At 34.5% G+C, this 21,687-nt stretch overlaps 2 protein-coding genes and 1 pseudogene across 3 annotated transcripts; 1 reads left to right on the plus strand and 2 right to left on the minus strand.

Moving 5' to 3' along the window:
• Positions 1–234: 234 nt before the first annotated feature.
• Positions 235–5,776, plus strand: LOC110682761. Its single transcript, XM_021859089.1, has 4 exons — positions 235–750; positions 2,929–3,560; positions 3,639–4,154; positions 5,417–5,776. Exons 1-4 carry the CDS (start codon positions 507–509, stop codon positions 5,555–5,557), a joined length of 1,533 nt encoding a protein of 510 aa, XP_021714781.1. The 5' UTR covers positions 235–506; the 3' UTR covers positions 5,558–5,776.
• Positions 5,777–6,932: 1,156 nt separating this feature from the next.
• On the minus strand, positions 6,933–10,046 carry LOC110682762 (annotated as a pseudogene).
• Positions 10,047–14,939: 4,893 nt separating this feature from the next.
• Positions 14,940–21,152, minus strand: LOC110682763 (putative 12-oxophytodienoate reductase 11). Of its 2 annotated transcripts, none has more exons than XM_021859091.1 (5): positions 20,816–21,152; positions 19,573–19,713; positions 19,349–19,479; positions 18,571–18,747; positions 14,940–15,773 (listed from the first exon to the last, which is right to left on the minus strand). In XM_021859091.1, the coding sequence occupies exons 1-5, from the start codon at positions 20,884–20,886 to the stop codon at positions 15,181–15,183; spliced, it is 1,113 nt and encodes a 370-aa protein (XP_021714783.1). In that variant the 5' UTR covers positions 20,887–21,152; the 3' UTR covers positions 14,940–15,180. The 2 variants fall into 2 exon arrangements, with proteins under 2 accessions (XP_021714783.1, XP_021714784.1); XM_021859092.1 differs by lacking the exon at positions 14,940–15,773 and adding an exon at positions 16,563–17,288.
• Positions 21,153–21,687: the final 535 nt, after the last annotated feature.

Raw genomic sequence — 21,687 nt, forward strand, 5'->3', positions numbered from 1 at the left:
GGAAACACAAACATGTTTTTATCAAACATAGGGTTCTTTTTGAAACACATTTAACCACTTAAGTAACCATGAAAAAAAAATGTTTTTTTTTAATGTAGTATCATGTTCGTATTGTAAAGACTGTGTTCTTTGTAATGTCATTTCCATTGTCAAATGCAAACATGTTCTTTTATCAAAAACTAATATTTTTTTTTTCACTCATATTCTTTAAAATATATCTAATATTCTTTTCGAATGGAATATATTATTTTCAAGGACAAAGAAGTCTCACTTTCACCCAACAAGAATTTTTTTTTCTTTTTTTTAAATAAAATAAAATAACATCAACAATTTTATAACACTCATTCTTCCTCCCTTTCAAACTTGAAATTGACAAAGAACCTAAAATCATTTGCTTGCCTTGTAAAGTACATAGTGCAGTCTCTCTCACTTACTCTTACTCTTACTCTTACTCTCTTCAAGTATAAACTTCTAAAAATAGTAAGAATTTCTTTAACCCATCAACCATGCCTTTTCTCTCTCCTCTTCAGCTACTGCTATTGTTACCATTTCTACTCAATCTATGGAAAATTCCAGCAAATGCCTCAAAAAATTATATTTCAGCCATTGGAGACCCAGGAATGAAGAACCCAAATACCAGAATTGGCTTTGAAGCTTGGAATTTCTGCAATGAAGTGGGGTTTGAAGCTCCTCATATGGGTAGCCCTAGACTTGCTGATTGTGCTGATTTGCAATGTCCCATTATTCATGGTATTAATTAATTTTATTCGCTCTATTATTGTTTTAAATTTCATTTTTGTTCAAGTTTTTGAATATTGATTATGCAATTGTTGAGTTATTGAACTAAATCTTTGTTATGAGTAGTTTGGTATGGTATAGAACGCTTATTGTGCTATTTAGTGTTTTTATGAGCCACTATGTCATGACATTGTACATTTGTACATTTGTAAATAAGAAGGGGATTCGATGTTTTGAGCCATCGTACACAGAGTCTTTGCCACTAGGCCAAGACGTCATTGGTTTATTGTGCTCTTATATGGTTATTAATAAAAAATTTGAAGGGAACACGAACTTTAAATACTTTCTGAAGTATAGTTCTCCGTATGATCCTATAAAATTTAGTTTAGCAACTTTTAGGGAAAATTTTGTTTGGCTTAGGGCCCGTTCATATTTACTTAAGTGAGCTGAACTGAACTGATTGGAACTGAACTGAACTTAACTGAGTTGAAATGAATATTTTATGAGAGAGGAAAATTAGGAGCTGAGCTGAGCTGAACTGAACTGAACTGAAATTAAGTAAATGTGAACAAGCCCTTAGTGTTACCTAATTCGCTAATCTCTCCTACGAATTCGTGTTAAAAGATTACATTGATATATTACAGAATTGTGTTTATATTTTTGTGAATTAAATGAAATTTAGTGCCTTAGGATCATTATTTAGATAGCTATGCAATGAAATAACATTACAATTCTGCTAATTAAATGTTGACTTATAGTTATAAAATCAACATTATGTTGACATGAAGATGAGCCTTTTAGCTAAAGATATGTTGGACTTGGATTAGATAAAGGAGTGAACGTGAGGCCTATCTCGAAGCCCATCTGTTTCTTCCAACAGTCTTAAAATTTATTGTTTGGCAGTGAATTGTGTCCTTGTACCTGTTCAGCTTACCATTGTGTGTGCCTGTGTGGTGTACCTCAAATGGGAGAGACCGGTTTGGCTTCGCAACAACACTTTATGTGACATTTGAATGATAAAATATACTCCACAAAGAACATGTCAAAGAGACACTACCTATAATATAGCATGGTTCATGAGTTAACAGTGTTATGAAGTTTTGGGAAAATCAATTATGTGAAAAAATTGCATTTCTAGCTGTGTAAGAGAAATTGAAAGCAATTTTCCTCTCAGATACTATATTATCTCCAAGTATTATTGATATTATTTTTAAAAAAACTCAACAACAGTTAAGCTCAAGGTTCTGATAGCATGATAGCTCCTTGGTATTGACAGCAGAATTGTCTTTTAGTATAAAACATAATTCCTGGGCTTCAACCATTAGGCTTTTGGTTGAGTTGGTCCTTTAACATGGTATCGGAGCCAGCGTGACGCAAAGGTCACGGGTTCGAATCTCATCCACCCCTACTTCAAAGTGGAATTAATTCGCGTTAATTCGCGTCGGGTATCAGCTTAAGCTTTTGGTTGAGTTGGTCCTTTAACAGATTTGATTAGAGAAGAATAGACTTAATGATTGCATTTACATTTTTTTCTTTTTTCTCTTGCAAAAAGGAGAATACTACATTGGCATGCATCAGCAACTGTATTATTTGCATTTGGGATATAGTATGCGCATGTTTCATGTTTGATGAGGCATTTTTCAGCTTAGATTTTCATTAGGATATGAAAAGAGAATTTCTTTCTACTTCCATTAATCTTATAGTCTGTGATTAATACACTGCCTTTACATGACACAGGACATAATCTCTTGCATATAAAACTTGGTATGGATTATTTTCTTCTATTTTTCCATTTTGTTTACTCAAGGATTTCTATACTTGCATCAACTCAGATTTCTCGGTGTTTGAACAAGTGTGTATAATCTGTAACTTGCTAATACGGTGTAAACATTTCATTAATGTAGCTGCTAACTTTGGTTGGGCATGATATCCCTTAGCCTCATATACATCACATACATGATATCTTATTGAACATTTTATATTCAATGAACTATACTCTTTCAATTTTTTAGATGCTATCACCCTAGGTTATTGATCTTATCTCTTATGCTTCACAGAGGATTTATTCTTTGCCATGAAATGTTGTGTATTGTTATGAAGTATTTATCAGAATATGGGTCTGTTTTTGTCTACTTCATTATTTAGGGCCTAGGTACTTATAAAACCATATTTGCCTTCATTACTTCCCAGAGGTTGTAAATGCTGACATCGTAACCGAAGAAAGTGTTTGCAAAGTGCATCACAAAGTAAAGCCCTCGGACAACAAGTTGGGGGCAGGTGACAACTTTCCTATTCCTGGGTTTCAGCGTTATGCTGATCCTGACCGCTATGCTGTTGAAAAGGAGTTGTTTCTTGCTTCACTGTGTGAAGTACCTGATTCTGGAGAGCCATGGCAATTTTGGATGATCATGCTTAAGAACGGAAATTTTGACAAAAATACTACACTTTGTCCTGAGAATGGCAGAAAAGTTGCTAAAATAGTTACTGACAGAAAGTTTCCATGCTTTGGGAAAGGATGCATGAACCAGCCTCTTGTTTATCATAATCAATCAAAACCTGTTTTCAACAAGCAGCATGAAGCATCACTAAGTGGAGGATTTTATGGTTCCTATGATCTTGATGCGGATTTCAGTAAAGGTGTGGGCGACAAATCATTTTTCTCTGTTTCCTGGAAAAAGAATTTGACCAGCGGAAGTTGGATTATCTCGAACAAATTATCAACATCTTCCAAGTACCCTTGGCTTATGTTGTACTTGAGAGCAGACTCAACCAGAGGGTTCAATGGAGGCTATCATTATGAGGGTAGAGGAATGCTTAGAAAGGTATATTAATCACTAATTATACCTTCCTTGCCTCTAAAATGTCATCTTGCAATACTAATAAATTTTATTTTCTTAAAGCTGCCAGAATCTCCCAACTTTAAAACAAAGTTGACACTTGACATCAAACAAGGTGGTGGCCCTAACAGTCAGTTCTATCTTAGTGACATTGGAGGTTGCTGGAAAAACAATGGACTTCCATGTGATGGTGATGTCTTGACTGATGTAACCAGATACTCTGAGATGATCATTAACCCTGAAACTACCAGCTGGTGTCGAGCATATAACCTTGTTTCATGCCCACCGTATCATCTTAGTGTTACAGGAGAAGTTATCCTCAGAAATGATTCATCTCGATTCCCATATTCAGCATACCATCTTTATTGCGGCCCAGGAAATGCTAAATTTGCTGAGAAACCAGTTGATATCTGCGATCCATATAGCAATCCACAGTCACAAGAAATCTTACAGCTTCTGCCTCACCCTGAGTGGGCTGTCCATGGATATCCTGAAAAGCAAGGAGATGGTTGGATTGGTGACTCAAGAAGCTGGGAGCTTGATGTTGGGGCTCTTTCAAATCGGTTGTACTTCTACCAGGTTATCACTTCTTATCTCAGTTATCTTAAAAAATGATCTGTAGTCTCTGTTTCGTTCAGTGATGTTCATCTCTTCTGAGGAAATTAAAAAAAAAATAAAATAAAAAATAATCGTTTCTTGAAATCTGACTGCATCATTTACCAGGGAAAAATAAAGATAGTCAGGGTACTTGCTTGCAGCCTAGCAACATAGGATGTACTTGTCCTTTTTCTTTTTCTTTTTTTTTTTTTTGGGGGGGTTTGAAGAAGTTTAAATATTATTGATGAATCAAACAATACAAAACCATCACAGAAAACAAAGCCTTTCTTTATTTAATAGCCCTATATAAAACATCTTTACAAAAATCAACACACACATAACCAATAGAACCAGCTGACCCCTAGCTCCCTAAACCACCTCTGATTGTTTCTGCTAGTTTTAACAGGCATCACAAAAGAAGAACAGATCCCTAATAACAGCTTCAGGTTTCCTCAAGCAAATATCCCAGACAACTTTGTTTCTCTGAATCCAGATATTCTATAGGAAACCAGCGTAACAGCTCTGCATGCAAAACGTGTCTCTGAAAACGACCCTTAATAGCATTTACATTCTGATCCTCAATAGACTTAGGAATATCCTGATGCTTCACTCTTTTTTGAAGGGTTGAGCAACACATTCTACTATACTGACAATCAAAAATAATTGATCTGCAGTCTCCTCTCCATTATTACTTAAGGGGCAAGCAGCATCACTTATAATTCCCTGTTTAGCTAACTGACATCAAACTCTCACCCTCCTCCACACTATCATCTAGCAAACAAAGCGATGCTTAGGAATATTTAACCTGTTCCGCTCCCAGTCACACCACTCAACTTTCCCATGTTGTTGGGTTAACCACTTACAGCCACTAGTAGTGGTATAAGCCTTGGGATTAGCCATCCACTTCTCCGCTGTTGCATGTTCTTATCTGTTTGAAGACATTCAAAAGCTTCATTTCCTACTTTTGGAACTCTTTTGTTAATGTTATTGATAAAAACTATTTAGGTTGTGGCTGCCTTTATCTACTTCTTTTCCTAACTGCTTTTCTCAAAGTTGCTTTTCATATTTTTAACTAATGCTCCATTTTAGCCAAAACCTTCCTTTTTTTTTTTTTTAAATAACAGCCAAAACCTTCCTCGTTCCACTTGATTATGCTTTTTATGAACAAATTCACCTGCTGTCAAAGTGTCTAGCATTTAAGCTTATACTTACTAACCATCGCTAACAAGCATGTAACACTGCAGGATCCAGGAACAGCACCAGCCAAGCGCATATGGTCATCCATCAACGTAGGTGTTGAAATTTATGTTAGTAACAAAAGAGAGACTGCAGAATGGACTGTAAGTGATTTTGATGTTCTGCTTCCCGAAGAAAAGCAAAAATGATTGTCTGAGAATTCTCTTCAATCTTTAATGAATCGGCACACTTGCAGTTAGATATATGATTTCACTACTCAATTCTATGTAATATAGTTTTTTTTATTCTTTTTGTTGGTTTACACATGTTATGTAACAAATGTACAGAAATAAACAAAGCAGTGTATGTTGTGTTCTTGCAGCTTAATAAGAGTTGGTCCAGCTATTAAAAGAGCAGTCTTTTACTGATATTTGGAGCTCATTTGTTACTAAAATTTTCAACTTCTGTTCTAATTGCTGTGCCTAATGCTCTGAATTTCCTTTCGTTTACGTTAGCTAAGCTGCTGCTTATCTGAGACAGAAAACACAAATGCTGCTAGACAAACTCTAATCCTTAGATATTCCTGTAAAACTATTATTATGACTGCGTCCTACAAACGAACTATTCCAAGTATGAATTACTGCAGAAGTTCAGGCCTCTTGCCAATCCTAATAATTTCAGCCAAAAATGGGAAAGTTTGTGCATGAACTTGCAAAAATTATTTTGAGACTGTTAAATTGATGTCGGGTAACTTTTAGTATTTCACAATAAGTTAGTCTGAGCTTAATACACCACTAAATTGCTATCAAGTTCATCTGAAAAAATTAAAAGGCTTGGCAAAAATATATGCTTACCCGTCATCCAGAAACACAGCTTCTGAAATCATTGGATGTTGAAAGTATTCTTTCCCTGTATCTGATATTGAAATCAGCAGAGTTCCAACAAAAGAAATTCTTCAAATTCCATTCAAAACACACTAGTTGATTGCATCGCATTGATATTCAATTCATAGATCTTGGAAGTCGGTATAATAGAAGTCAATCACACTAAGTCTATAAATCCGACCAATAAAAAGAGCAACAATCCTACAAAGCCAAACAGATTTACAAACTAGATCCATGGTTTGTATGCAGTAACAAGCTGGCATGGACACAAAACTCACATCCATTGCACCAATGGGCATACTAATCAATTAATAACATACCCAGTACACAACTTATAGACATTTAACTCGTAAACTTTTTACTAACATAAATACAAACGACATATAGTAAATAATGTATCAGTACCACAATACAGCAATAAAAAACTGAATAATAAGAGAGACTTACTACAATTATAGTCGATATCTATATATGAAAAATGCACATGTTAATATATCATTAAAATATAATCAACATGATGCTGCGCTCTTGCAGAAAAATCACATTTACTTCATATCATACACTTTATGGCTCTATTTGAACCGAACAATAGTACAAACAAGTGATTATACCTTTCACAAACTGATCGGAAAAGAAGAATATATATATATATATATATATATATATATATATATATATATATATATATATATATCTATGAGATACTTATTTAAACCCAAATTAAGCTGAAATTGACCAGGAACAACATAGCTGTAAATTTTGGTGTCTGGACTATACTGCTACTTCAAGGAATGGATAGTCAGTATATCCAACAACAGGATCAGAAATGTAAAACGTATCTCTGTTATACTTATTCAGAGGCGCATCAAGTTCAAGCCTTTTGGGCAAATCAGGATTAGCCAGAAACAAACGACCATAAGCTACAAGATCAGTGTAATCCTTCATCACGGCCTTATTTCCATCATCCTTCTTATAACCACCAGCGGCAATGAAAGTACCATTGAAAGCCTTCCTCATATGCAGTAAACTATGTGGACACTCCTTTATCTCGCCAACAGTAATCATCCTAGGTTCGATTACATGGCAATAAAGGATTCCAAATTTGTTGAGGGCTTTAGCCATATATAGGCCCAAAGCTTCAGGATTTGAGTCCCCTGATTCCAAGTAATCAGCAAAGGGAGACATTCGAAACCCAACTCTACCTGCACCAATCTCCTTCACTACTGCTTCAACTACTTCTAGAGCAAATCTACAACGATTTTCTATAGATCCACCATAATGATCTGTTCGGTCATTTATTTGGTCTTTCATGAATTGGTCAATAAGGTATCCATTAGCACCATGGATTTCAATACCATCAAAGCCTATAAAAGATTAGTTTCAATTATAATAGGTAATCATGAGACACAAAAACATACATTCATACCATTTTCAAGAATGAAACTTAGTTAAATTTGGTTGGTTTTGTAAGCATTTTGTAATCACTTAAATAAAGATAGACATATAAAGATCTAAATAAAGTAATAAAGATTGTAACAAGGAATTTCATGGTTAAGATGATGATTAAATGCTATCATCTTGGCATGATTATAACACACACTCAAAGTTATTCTCAGGTTAAGCGAAAACTTACCAGCTTCTATGGCATTCCTAGCAGCAAGTCTGAAGTAATTCACAACTAAAGGTATCTCATCTGTTGTTAATCGCCTTGGGGTTGAATATTCTTCAGCTTCAACTGTTGTTAATCTCTTATCTGTGCAAGAGATTGGAGCTTGGCCATTTGGCTGGTAACCTGGCAACAAGCAAACTTGAGTTTTAAAATGCTAAGAAAAATCAAGAGAAATGAATTAGAAAAGGACCCAACTATGAATACATAGGAAATAAAATTATTAAGCACGAGTAAAAGTGATCATAAACCAACCAAAAATAATCAAGTTAACGAAAAATTGAATTAGCATATATACCTCCAATTCTTATTATGTGCAACAAATGGGTATTACTTGTGAGACATAATATATTTCTTTGTAGAAACGAAGGTAGTAAAATATAAAATCAATGACGACAATACAGCCTAAATATGAAATTAATAAAAATACTCGAAACCAATATAAGTTATTAAAAGAGTAAGTCAGTCCCTTTTTCGTAATGAAAATAAGAGAAATATTAAAACAAAACCACCTTATATAAATAAGAGAGTTATTGTAAATTCATCCAAACTGTTGAAAGTAATAGAAACGCCTGTAAATCTTTCTTTGTAATACCATCTTATCTATTTATATGCTAAAAATTCTGTACAATTGAAAAAGACCAACAATAGCCTAATGTTTTATATTTAGCAACTTGAGATAATAAAAAAGAGTAAGATTCAAGTTAGTTACCTTCATTAGAAACTCGTCCAACATGCCAAATTTGACAGAAAAATGTACCGCCTTTGGCATGCACAGCATCAACAATTGGTTTCCATGCTTCAACTTGCTCTTTTGTCCATATACCTGGCGTATCCCGGTACCTGCACAATCAAAGAGGTTTGAAGCTTAGGAAAGAAGTTCATGTTTCTCTTGTTACTATAAGTGTTGAGCTAAAGCTATCTGCCTCGGACGTACCCTTGAGCAGTGTCAGAAACTCCAGTTGCTTCGGAAATGAGCAAACCTCCATTTGAAGTCCGTTGGGAGTAATATAAAATTGCATGTGGTTGAGGAAATGAGGAACATTTCCGTACGACCTTTGTCGGGTCAATGGAGCTAAAACAACCCTGATAATCAAAAATATCATCGATTAACTTAATTGTCACATTTAAGTATGACAAAACTTACACATAACATACATAATCAATATTAGCCAACTCATTTGAGACCAAATATATCATGAAAGTTGACAGATACACACACTAAATTCTATTTTGTCAAATCCATTGAGCAATTGCAGAAGTACTTGAATAGAATTGCTCAAAAATCTGTTTTCATTACAATGATCACTGGTGTAATCCAGAGTTAGCAAGCATACTGCTGTATGATTTTAACAACATTATTGGTTCTCAATCACATACTAACTGTGATATTTATTTTTAATAATATATTAAAAATAAATATTTTCATGAAATATATTGTAACATACTTGTAGATATTATAATATATAGTATTTGTAACAAATATGAATAGTAACTACCTCTTATGTCCAACTACAGTCAAATCTTACATAAATGCCAATACAATTGATCTTATTTTATATAATTAAATATTAATGAAAATTATATATATATAAATAAAAAATAGATAAAATAAATAAAAAAATAAAAAAACTATAGTCATTAGTCAATGTTGTCAATGGTGAAAAAAAAACTAACGTCGACAAAGGGAATACTTTTTAATTTGTGCAACGCATGGGACTAACCTAATTACCTAATATTCACAAAGATTTACAAATATTAATCTTTTCTTTTTTTTTTATCCGAGCTGAAATTTCAGAGATTCAATTACAATAATAATGTATTGAAAAACATCGCACAAAAAAGTTGAAAAATTAAGCTCACCTATGAGAAAGATGGAAGTTACCCATTTGATAAGGGGTTAGGAGAGGGATAATTGCAGAATCTAAAGCCATTTTTCTTAATTTTCTTTCTTTTTCTTTACTCAAAACATCTGATTAATGATAAAAATTCAACGAAATTTATAAGGATTATGGCGCCAAAACTTTAGAGGTGAGTTGATTAGTGGGTGTATGGTGGGGCCACAGGTTACATAAAAATATGATAAAAAGAAGAATTAATTGAATGGTGGATCAAAAATGGGGTTAATTATTGTTATTAAGGTTCATTAATTGAGAGATACTACTTTGTATGATACTAGTACACCTCATCCACGACCTCAGCAGATGATCAAAACAAAGTAATTAAGGTTAAAGAAATCAAGTGGATTGCTTTTTGCTCTAGATCTATCGATATACACCTCTGACAGCAGCAGTGACCTATGCCGGCTGCGGCTCTTTATAAATAGTACTTCCCAGTAGCATTTTGTGTATGCCTCGTTTACAATAATTTAGTCAATAATTTGTAGAGGTATGAGTTTCTGACCCGAACCGTTAAACCTGACTGTTTCGAATCGATCCAAAACGGAACTGAACTGTTTAAAATCCGTTTTTTGGAAACCGAAAACTGACCCGATCCAATTTTTCCAACCCGAAACTGAACTGAACCGAATTTGTGCGACCCGTTACTAACCCGACCCGTTATCAAGCCAAACTATTACAACCCGAAACTGAAAGCAACCCAAACCGATTATGTTTAAACCCGATAGTAACCCAACCCGTTTTATACCAAAAACCGTTAAAACCCGATAAAAATCCGATAAACCTAAATCGTTCCAACCCGTAACCCGTTGTGACCGAACCTAACCTGTTGTGACCGAACCGTTTATGACCCGTAACCCATTGTGACCAAACCGTTTAAAACCCATAACCCGTTATGACTGAGTCATTTACAACCTGTTACCCAATAAGTTTATGATCTAATTTGTTTCAACCCACTACTCGATAAACCCAACTTATTTATGACTTGACTTGATTATAACATGACTTGTTCCTACCTGTTATCTGACTAATTCAACTCGATAATCATCCGACAAATTTTAACATGATATGATTTGATTAGAATCCCGCTTCAAATTAGGTAAACTCGTTTTCAAACCAACCAAGTTCAATCTAAACCGATTATAACCTTAAACGATAATGATTGGACCCGATTTCACCCGATCTGTTTTGAACCGAAACCCATTTTCGAACCGACCCAGTTAAACCCAAACTAATTATGACCCGAACCAATTACGACCCGTCCTGATTAAGACCCGAACTGTTTTTAACCGAAACCCACATTAAACGGGCTAAACCCGTTTTCAAACCGACCCGGTTCAACCCAAATTGATTATGACCCGAACCGACTAGAACCCGACCCGATAAGGACCCGATCTGAATAGAAACTGCAATTAAAAAGTTGAAACCAAACTGACCCGATAATTTTCTAAACCGACCCGCTTATTATTTCAACCAGTTATAAACCGGCCCGTTATAACCCGAAACTGATAAACCCAACCCAAACCCGAACTGGTTAACCGAATTGACACCCCTAATAATTTGAGTCTTTATCTTTAATTGTGGTTTGAGGACGAGTTTGATCTAATTTAGTGTTGGGCCGATGTTTACCTGCATTAAAAAGCACGTTGACTAGACTTGACAATCTTGACTCGTATCCGATGACCCGACCCGAATAACCTAACTCTTGACCTGTAAACTATGACTTAAAGCCCGAAATATACCCAACTCAGCTCGCAGTGGAGTTGACCTGAATTTGATCTGGGGTACCAATGTGAATCGACTAGAAGTAGATTCGAAATCTAAATTGATCTAACTCATCGATAACGGAAGCGACCCGACCTGATTTTACTCGAATAATGTGATTCAAAACAAATCTGATTCCTAAAGTGACCATAACTAAAATTACCTTACACCTAAAATGACCCAAAGCAAAATAACTTGACACCTGAAATGATCGAATCAATTTAACCCAAATTACCTATCCTAAGTCGAACATACCCTAACAAAAACCAGAGCCTTTTTGGTGCAGCAGGTCACACTGTGTGGCCTGCTGCCAAGTCAGCAAAAATAACGGATCCAGACGCGCACATGGCGGGGTTACTATTCACACGCATAACGGGGTTACTGATTTTGTCAGTGTTACTTGTATTCTCCAGGGGTTACTTGTATTTTTTTTCTAGTGGTTACTTGCATGGATTACTTATCCTGGATTACTTGTATTTTTCAAGGGTTACTTATATTTTTTAGGGGTTACTTGTATGGATTACTTATTCAGAGGTTACTTGTATATGGGCTAATTCAAGAGTAACTTGTACTCCGTATGATTTACTTATTCAAGGGTTACTTGTATTTTTTTTTAGGGGTTACTTGTATGGATTACTTATTCAAGGGTTACTTGTATTTTTTTCAGGACTATTTGTATGGATTACTTATTCAAGGGTTACTTGTATCGGCTAATTCAAGGGTTATTTGTATGAGTTACTTATTCAAGGGTTACTTATATGAGTTACTTATTCAGGGGTTACTTATATGAGTTACTTATTCAACAGTTACTTGTATGAGTTACTTATTCAAGATTTACTTGTAGGCCCCATACCAAACCGGTAACACCCTACAAGTAACCCCTGACCAAAACCAGTAACACCCTACAAGTAACTCCTGACCAAACCAGTCGCACCCTACAAATATTCAACAATCTACTCATATTACCCATACTTTGTTGTTTATGTTGCTGAATTTTTCACAAAGAATGTTCGATCTATGATTCCACGAAGAAAATGAGCTCACATTTCTTCGTTCTCATTGATTTCATTACTTCAAATGTTGGATGATTAAGGTTAATTAATCGCAATTTTTCACAATAATTTGACACCCAATTTCGGGCTTTAATTACAGTAATTTGGCAAAGAGGATAGAGAAAATGGGTGAAGTAAAGATATGGCTGTTGATGATGTGTGGTTTGACTTGGAGAAGAAGCTAAGAAAAGAGGAGAGAGAAAATGAGTGAAGTAGAGATATTTTGTTGGTGATGTGTGGTTTGGCTTGGAGAAGAAACTAAGAATATATATATATATATATATATATATATATATATATATATATATATATATATATATATATATATATATATATATATATATATATATATATATATATATATTGTGTGGCGACCCACATACAAAAATTTGTGAACAAAAAATAACATGAATCAAAATGTTTTTTTTAAAAATCGTTTTATAATGTCTAAGTGGCTAGGTATATAATTTGCTGATTTTGAGTATTCCTTTTTCTTCGCACTTTTTTCGATTAAGCTACAACAACTTGGTAAAAAGATTGACAATCAAGAAACAAATTAAATTACAAGGTCCCTACTAGTAGATCAAGTTGCAAAAACAAACTTTAAAAATAATTCTAAAACACAAGTTCAAGTGCTTGTAACTTTGTAAGTAATCACAAAAACAGTAATGTAACAAGTTGATGCTTAACTAGTCACAAGCCATGAAAAGATAAACGTTACAATGACTTCTACTCCGTACTTTTTTTGAAAGACAAACGTTACAATGACTTCTACTCCGTACTTGATTATTCACATAACAAAATATTCAATACAAGTTCTAATTAGCAAAGATAGCAAAAACACTAATGATGACATAAAATAAAACAGAGCCTTATTGTGCTACTTAGTGTTTTTATGAGCCACTATGTCATGACAACTTACATAAAGGCGAGGGGATTCGAACTATCGTACACAGGTCATCAGTCTTTGCCACTTGGCCAAGACATCATCGGTTTATTGTGCAATTTTCCTCTCCTGACAATTAAGCTTAAGGTATGGCTACTAGCATGAAATTGAACTGGAGGTTTTTGTTGCAAAGAGGAGAATACTACGAACCTAAGCAAATTTTTCCAAAGCTACTGTATTATTTGCACTCGGGTTCAGCTCGGATTTTTATTAGGATACCAAAACAGAGTTTATATATACTTCCATTAATCTTGTAGTCTGTGAATAATACACTGCTTTTACATGACACAGGACAATAGGACATACTCTCTTGCGTACAAAACTGATCATTTTCTTCTGTTTTTCAATTTTGTTAACACAAGGATTTTTATGCTTGCATCAATTCAGGTTTCTCGGTGTTTGGATGAGTGTGTCGGATTATAATTTGCTACTACAACGTGAGCATTTCATTAATGCACGATTGCCCTAAGCCCCTAACTCTCATATGCATGTGATACCAGCTATTTTATTGGACATTTTATTGAACATCTTTCAATTGTTTACATGGTATCACCATAGGATATCGATATTTCCTCCTGTACTTAACAGAGGATTTGTCCTTTGCCATGAAACGCTATACATTGCTATGAAGCACATATCAGCATATTTAAGGCATTAGTACTTATAAAACCAAGTTTGCCTTAATTACTTCCCAGAGGTTGTAAATGCTTATGTAAACAAAGAAAGTGGTTGCAAAGTGCCCCACGAAGTAAAGGCCTCAGACAACAGATTGGGGAAGGTGACAACTTTCGTATTCCTGGTTTTCAGCCTTATGCTGATCCTGCCTGCTATGCTGTTGAAAAGAAGTTGTATCTTGTTTCGCTGTGTGAGGTACCTGATTCTAGAGACCCATGGCAATTTCAGATGATCATGCTTAAGAACGGAAATTTTAACAAAAATACTAATTTGTCCTGAGAACGGTAAAACAGTTGCTAAAATAGTTACAGACAAATTTTGATTACTATTATTATGATTGCATCCTACAAATTAACTATTCAAAGTATTAATTATTGCAGAAGCTCAGGCCTCTTGCCAATCCTAATAATATGAGCCAAAAATTGAAAAGTTTTTGTATGTTTCCGATTATGACAGAAAATTCAAGGTACAGTCTAGTACCAAATGGATTGACTAAAATTATTTTGAGACTGTTGACTTGCTTTCAGTATTTCACAATAAGTTAGTCTGAGATAGTCTCACCTCAAACTAAATTTTCAATTCCTAACTCTGATAGTGTAAACACACAGCATGAAGATTTGCTTTATAACCTGAAAACACTCTATAGTATAACTACGAATGAAACTAATAATAATGTATTGCTGCATTCATATAAATGATCGAGAAATGAACAAAATGTATATTTTACCGCCATAGCCATGCTGCAGTAATATATTTATATTGTAATGGGACATAGAAATGGAATGTGATCAATATGATGCTGCACACTTGCAGACAAGTTTTCATCAATATCATATTGCCTTATGTAGCTCTGTGAACAAATAAATGGTACAAAGAAGTAACTGTAGTACTATAATTTCCACAAATTGGTTGAAGAATAGACATAATTACAGATTTTGCTATCAGGGCTACTTGGCATCTTCAAGGAACGGATAATCTATGTAACCAACAACAGGATCAGAGATGTAAAAGGTTTCTCTGATATACTTATTCAGAGGTGCATTAAGCTCAAATCTTCTAGGCAAATCTGGATTTGCCAGAAACAAGCGACCATAAGCTACAAGATCAGCATAACCCTTCATCACAGCTTTGTTACCATCTTCCCTGTCATAACCTCCGGCAACAATGAAAGTACCATTGAATGCCTTCCTCATAGGTAGTAAACTATGAGGACATTCCTTCTTCTCACCGACAGTTATCATCCTAGGTTCGACTGCATGGCAAAAGAGGATTCCATGCTTGCTGAGGGATTCTGCCATGTAAAGGCCTAGAGCTTCTGGATTTGAGTCACCTGATTCCATGTAATTGGCAAAAGGAGAAATACGAATGCCAACTCTATTTGCACCAATCTCCTTCACAACTGCTTCAACTATTTCTAGAGCAAATCTACAACGATTCTCTAGAGATCCACCATAATGATCTGTTCGGTCATTAACTTGGTCTTTCATAAATTGATCAATGAGGTAGCCATGAGCTCCATGGATTTCAACACCATCAAACCCTATATAAGAAAATTTTACACGATAATAAGGTAAGCATGAGGCACAACAATCTAAAGATCAATTCTCTAGAAGAGTGAAAATTTTAAATGTAAAAACACTTTATTGAAGGTCGTTGCAAACTTGCAACCATGTTCATTTGACACAAGAATGCTATTCCACCATAGTTTTGCCATCCTAAATCCCTCAAGACCCTCGTATTTTGTGATACTTAAAATAGTAGAATCAAGATCTCAAATCAAGATGCATGGACCAGCAAAAAAACAACAATCTAACAAAGCCAAACAGATTAACAAACCAGATCCATAGGTTTGTATGCCCTATCAAGCTGGCATGGACACAAAATTCATATCCAACGCACCAATGAACATAAGAATCAATTAACAACATACGCAGTATACAAATTATTTACTTTTTACTCGAAAACTTTATACTAACAAAAATACAAATGAAATATAGGGAATAATGTCTCAGTAACCACAATTATAAAACTAACTATTAAGTGAGATCTACTACTATGATACTAGTATATCAATACATCAAAGATACGTATGTTGATTGTAATTTTCTTGGGGGATATATTATTAGAATATAATCAACATGATGCTGCGTTCTTGCAGACAAGTCCCATCTACATCATATTATACACTTTGTGGTTCTCTTTGAACCTAACAATCGTACAAACAAGTGATTATACCTTTCACAAATTGAGTTATGGAAAAAAAACACAATTGTAGATTTAGGTGTCTGGTTTACATTGCATCTCAATGAATCATAATCAATGTAGCCTCTTTCAAAAAAAAATATAATCAATGTAGCCAACAACAGGATCAGACATGTTAAATGTATCTCTGTGATACTTATTCAGAGCCAAATTAAGCTTAAATTGACCAGAAACAACATAGCTGTAAATTTTGGTGTGGACTACATTGCAACTTCAAGAAATGGATAGTCGGTGTATCCAACAACAGGATCAGAAATGTAAAACGTATCTCTGTGATACTTATTCAGAGGTGCATTAAGCTCAAGTCTTTTGGGCAAATCTGGATTAGCCAGAAACAAACGACCATAAGCTACAAGATCAGTGTAATCCTTCATCACAACCTTATTTCCGTCATCCTTCTTATAACCTCCAGCGGCAATGAAAGTACCATTGAAAGCCTTCCTCATGTGCAGTAAACTATGTGGACATTCCTTTATCTCGCCAACAGTAGTCAACCTAGGTTCGATTACATGACAATAAAGGATTCCAAACTTGTTCAGGGATTTAGCCATATGTAGGCCCAAAGCGTCGGGATTTGAGTCTCCTGATTCCATATAATCAGCAAAGGGAGACATTCGAAACCCAACCCTGCCTGCACCAATCTCCTTTACTACTGCTTCAATTACTTCTAGAGCAAATCTACAACGGTTTTCTATAGATCCACCATAATTGTCTGTTCGGTCATTTACTTGGTCTTTCATAAATTGGTCAATAAGGTATCCATTAGCACCATGGATTTCAATACCATCAAAGCCTATAAAGATTAGTTTTAGTTATATTAGGTAATCATGAGATACAGAAAACATACAATCATACCTTTTAGAAGAATGAAACTTATTTCTCATATTAGGCTTGGTAAAAGTCTTAAAGATGGTCTTCCAAATGATCAAGACCTCATTGACAACCAAACACATTGACAATAACACAGAGGTGTTATTCCACCTTATTATAAATTGTTTATTGCTATATTAAAGACATCGTTTAAAGACTTGTTGAATGTAAATTCAGGCACTTAAATCTAAATGCATGGACCAAAATTAATAGTCAACATCTTATAAGACCAAGCTTACACAAACCATGTACATAGATAGTATGCTCTTACAAGCACGCAACGTAGACTCAATTCACATCCAAAACATCAATGTATATCAAATATGGAAGTGAAAACAAAGAAAGTTACTCCAACCTACAAAATTTCTTTCTTGTTATACATTCCTTCCCCTCACACACCTCAAACCATGCAACCAACTAGTCTTTGTGTATGCCATATTGACATGACATTGGAAACTGGAAAGTACTTATCATCTTTAATGAGAGAAATTTGTATTATAAGTTTTAATCTAGACAAATAATATTAGGTGAAGAAAACAATGCCTTGTGTCAAACTAATAGAGTACATACTTACTCCCTCCGTGTTTTTTTAAGTGACACACTTTCCTTAAACGGCCTTTTTTTTAAGTGACACACTTTCTCTGTTAGAAATTCCTTACATTTTAATAATATATCTTCACCCCACTATCTCTTACTTTATCATTTCTCACTCCTTTCATGGTCCCCACTTCCTCTCACGTTCTTTTACTTTATCATTTCTCACTCCTCCAACCTACCCCACTAACATCTTATTTTATTAAAGTCAATAAAATCTCCTAAAACTACGTGTCGGTCAAATTGTGTCACTTAAAAAAAACGGAGGGAGTATTAAATAATAACTCAATCGAAACAAAATAGAAATCGTAAGTATGTTCATCCTTGTGCCTGTTCCCCTTCCAAGACTTACACCTTGTTAGGCTGTGGAGGCCTCATCATGGAAATTCACAAAGCTATAAAAAAAGGCTTGAATTATATTTGGCTGGTTTTGTAAGCATTTTGCCATCACTCAAATAAGGATAGACATATAAAGATATAAATAATAATAATAAAGATGATAATAAGACTTCTATGGTAAAAGTGATGATTAAATGCTACCATCTTGTCATGATTAGAGCACACACTCAAAGTAACTATCTCCCACCAAATATTCTCATGGAAAAACTTACCAGCTTCTATGGCATTCCTAGCAGCAAGTCTGAAATCATTCACAACTAAAGGTATCTCATCTGTTGTTAATCGCCTTGGGGTAGAAAATTCTGCAACATCTATACCATTGGCCCGAATTGTTGGTGTTAAAGACTTATCTGTGCAAGAGATTGGAGCTTGTCCATTTGGCTGGAAACCTGGCAAGCAAACTTGAGTTAGGAAAAGCTAGGGAAAATCAAGAAAAGAAAGTAAAAATGGAGCCAACTAAGTGAATACTGAATAAACAATTAAAAAAAATTATGAAGCACAAGTAAAAGTAATCAGAAACCAACCAGAAAATAGTCAACTTAAAGAAAATTGAATTGATATAAAATGTCCAATCAATGATAATACAGCCTAAATATGAAATTCAATTAATTTAGACCAAGCTAGATAAGTCATTAAGAAAGTAAGTAAAATGAATATAAATATTTAATACTCTTGATTAGCAAGTCCCTTTTTGATAATGAAGATAAGAGAAATATTTTTTAAACTAATTTACAATAAAACACACACACACACACACACACACACACACACACATATATATATATAAACACCTAACTTGGGAGAGTGATTGTAAATTCAACCTAACTTTAAAAAATTACAACACTCTAAATCTTTGTTTGCAATACCACTCTATTCATTTATATGCTAACAATTCTTCACGATTGAAAAAGATCAATAATTGCCTAAAGTTTTATATTTAGCAAGTTGAGAGTTGAGATAATAAAAAAGAGTAGGATTCAAGTTAGTGACCTTCATTAGAAACTCGTCCAACATGCCAAATTTGGCAGAAAAATATACCGCCTTTTGCATGCACAGCATCAACAATAGGTTTCCATGCTTCAACTTGCTCTTTTGTCCATATACCAGGCGTATCTGGGTACCTACACAATCAAAGAGGTTTGAAGCTTAGGGAAGAATTTCTTGTTTCTCGTCACTAAAAAGTGTGGAGCTAAAGCTAGCTGCCTCAAACGTACCCTTGAGCAGTGTCAGAAACTCCTGTTGCTTCAGAAATGAGCAAACCTCCATTTGAAGTCCGTTGGGAGTAATATAAAATTGCATGTGGTTGAGGAACATTTCCATATGATCTTTGTCGGGTCAATGGAGCTAAAACAACCCTGATAATAAAAATTTTCAACAATTAACTTAATTGTCACACTTAAGCATGACAAATCTTACATCATACATAACACACTTAAGTATTAGCCAACCCACTTTGTTGTTGCTGAGACCCAATATCATGAAAGTCGACACACAAACACACACAAAAAAAATAATGTCAAATTTCTTGAGGAATTGAAGTAGTTAAATGTTGCGAAGCTAGAGAATCTTAATAAAGTCAAAACAATCAAGATCAACAAAACAGACCAAGAGTCACCAGATTGTCACCCAAGCATCATTGAGCATGACTTTACACATTTTCGAATTCTTATCTAGGAAACAAAGTGGTGGCACGAGATCATCCAACCAATGGTAGAATAAGATCTCTAACCATAGACGACACAGACACTAACGAGTAAAGTGACAATTCCACCTAAACCTCTATGTAAACGATGTTAGATGAGTTAAATAGCAAAGACCAAGCCATGTACATTTATTTAGAGGAGCGAGCATACACGCGACTATACTATAGGCAATACACTACCTTCCCCTCTTTCAACTTGGCACATATCTGAGCCACTAGAGGCCATACCCTTATGATTCCGATTTGCAAATATAGCAAACTCAAACTATCTTGAATAGAATTGTCAAACACGACTGTCCTAATGTTTTTATTTCAATGATTACTGATGTAATTCAGAGTAAACAAGCAGCTATAAGATTTTTGCAACATATTGGTTATCAATTCTTACCACATTCCTTACGACGATTCATGTTAGCCGACCCCAAATCATTTTAGGACTAATCTTTATTGTTGTTATTGTTGTATTGGTTATCCATTTTTACCACATTCATCAAATGACTTTATTAATCTTATTACTACCAACAACAATTTTCAATTGATTCAGAACAATCCCATTACACATTATGTCCTCACTACTCTCTTCCAAAGCAAAAAAAAATTAGTACTTCTAATTTCATAATTATAATTTTACTAATTCCACCCACTATATCGAATTAATAATTCACCAAAATCATACAACAATGAAAATATGTCTCATAAATCGAATTCCAAAATTATAACAATTGAAAATTGAATAAATAAGGAATTAAGCTCACCTATGAGAAAGATGGAAATCACCCATTTGATAAGGGGTCAAAAGAGGGATAACTGCATTCTCTGAAGCCATTTTCACACAAAATTTCCTTAAATGTCAAAAAAAAATTCTTGTTCTTCACTCAAAAACCTATGATAAATCAGGAAAAATCACTGATATTTATATGAATCATGGCGCCAAAAAAACTGACCAAAGTTTAGAGGTGGTTGTATTGGTGGGTCCAAATGCTACATAATAGTGAGAGAAGCAAGAAATAATTGAGTATGGCGTTCTAAGAATGGGGCTAATTATTGTAATTAAGAGCAGTAATTGAGAGAAATGACGATGATGGTGTACATTATTCATGACCTTAGCTTAGTCAATGGTCAACAAAAACAAACTAAATAAGGTAATGAAATCAAGTGGATTGTGTGATCTTGATTTTTTCTTGATTTAGTACACCTCTGACACCAGCAGTGACGTATGCAGACTATGGATATCTATAATTGGCTGATTAAGGCCTTCCAAAGGGAGGTTTGATAGGTACCTGGACATACATATCAAGGGGCATAAGAGACATTTCGCATGAAATTTACCCATCTCTCTCCTCCTTTCTCTCACCCCCATGTGCTGAATTTAAGTGTACCACTGGGTGATTAATAGTATCACTAGATGATCAAATAGTATCATTGAACATTCAGTGGTACTATATATTCATTCAATGGTACTGTATATTCATTCAGTGGTACTAACTACGTGTAGAAATAGAATCACTACATAGTCAATGATATTATATAAGCTTTCAGTGGTACATTTAAAACTGGTCCCACGTGCCCATCTCTCTCCTCCTTTTCTCCCACCCCCATGTGCTTTACAATACTTTTCAATATTTTA

This window comes from Chenopodium quinoa, unplaced genomic scaffold (genome assembly GCF_001683475.1).
Source record: "Chenopodium quinoa cultivar QQ74 unplaced genomic scaffold, ASM168347v1, whole genome shotgun sequence".
NCBI classification, from domain to species: Eukaryota; Viridiplantae; Streptophyta; class Magnoliopsida; order Caryophyllales; family Amaranthaceae; genus Chenopodium; species Chenopodium quinoa.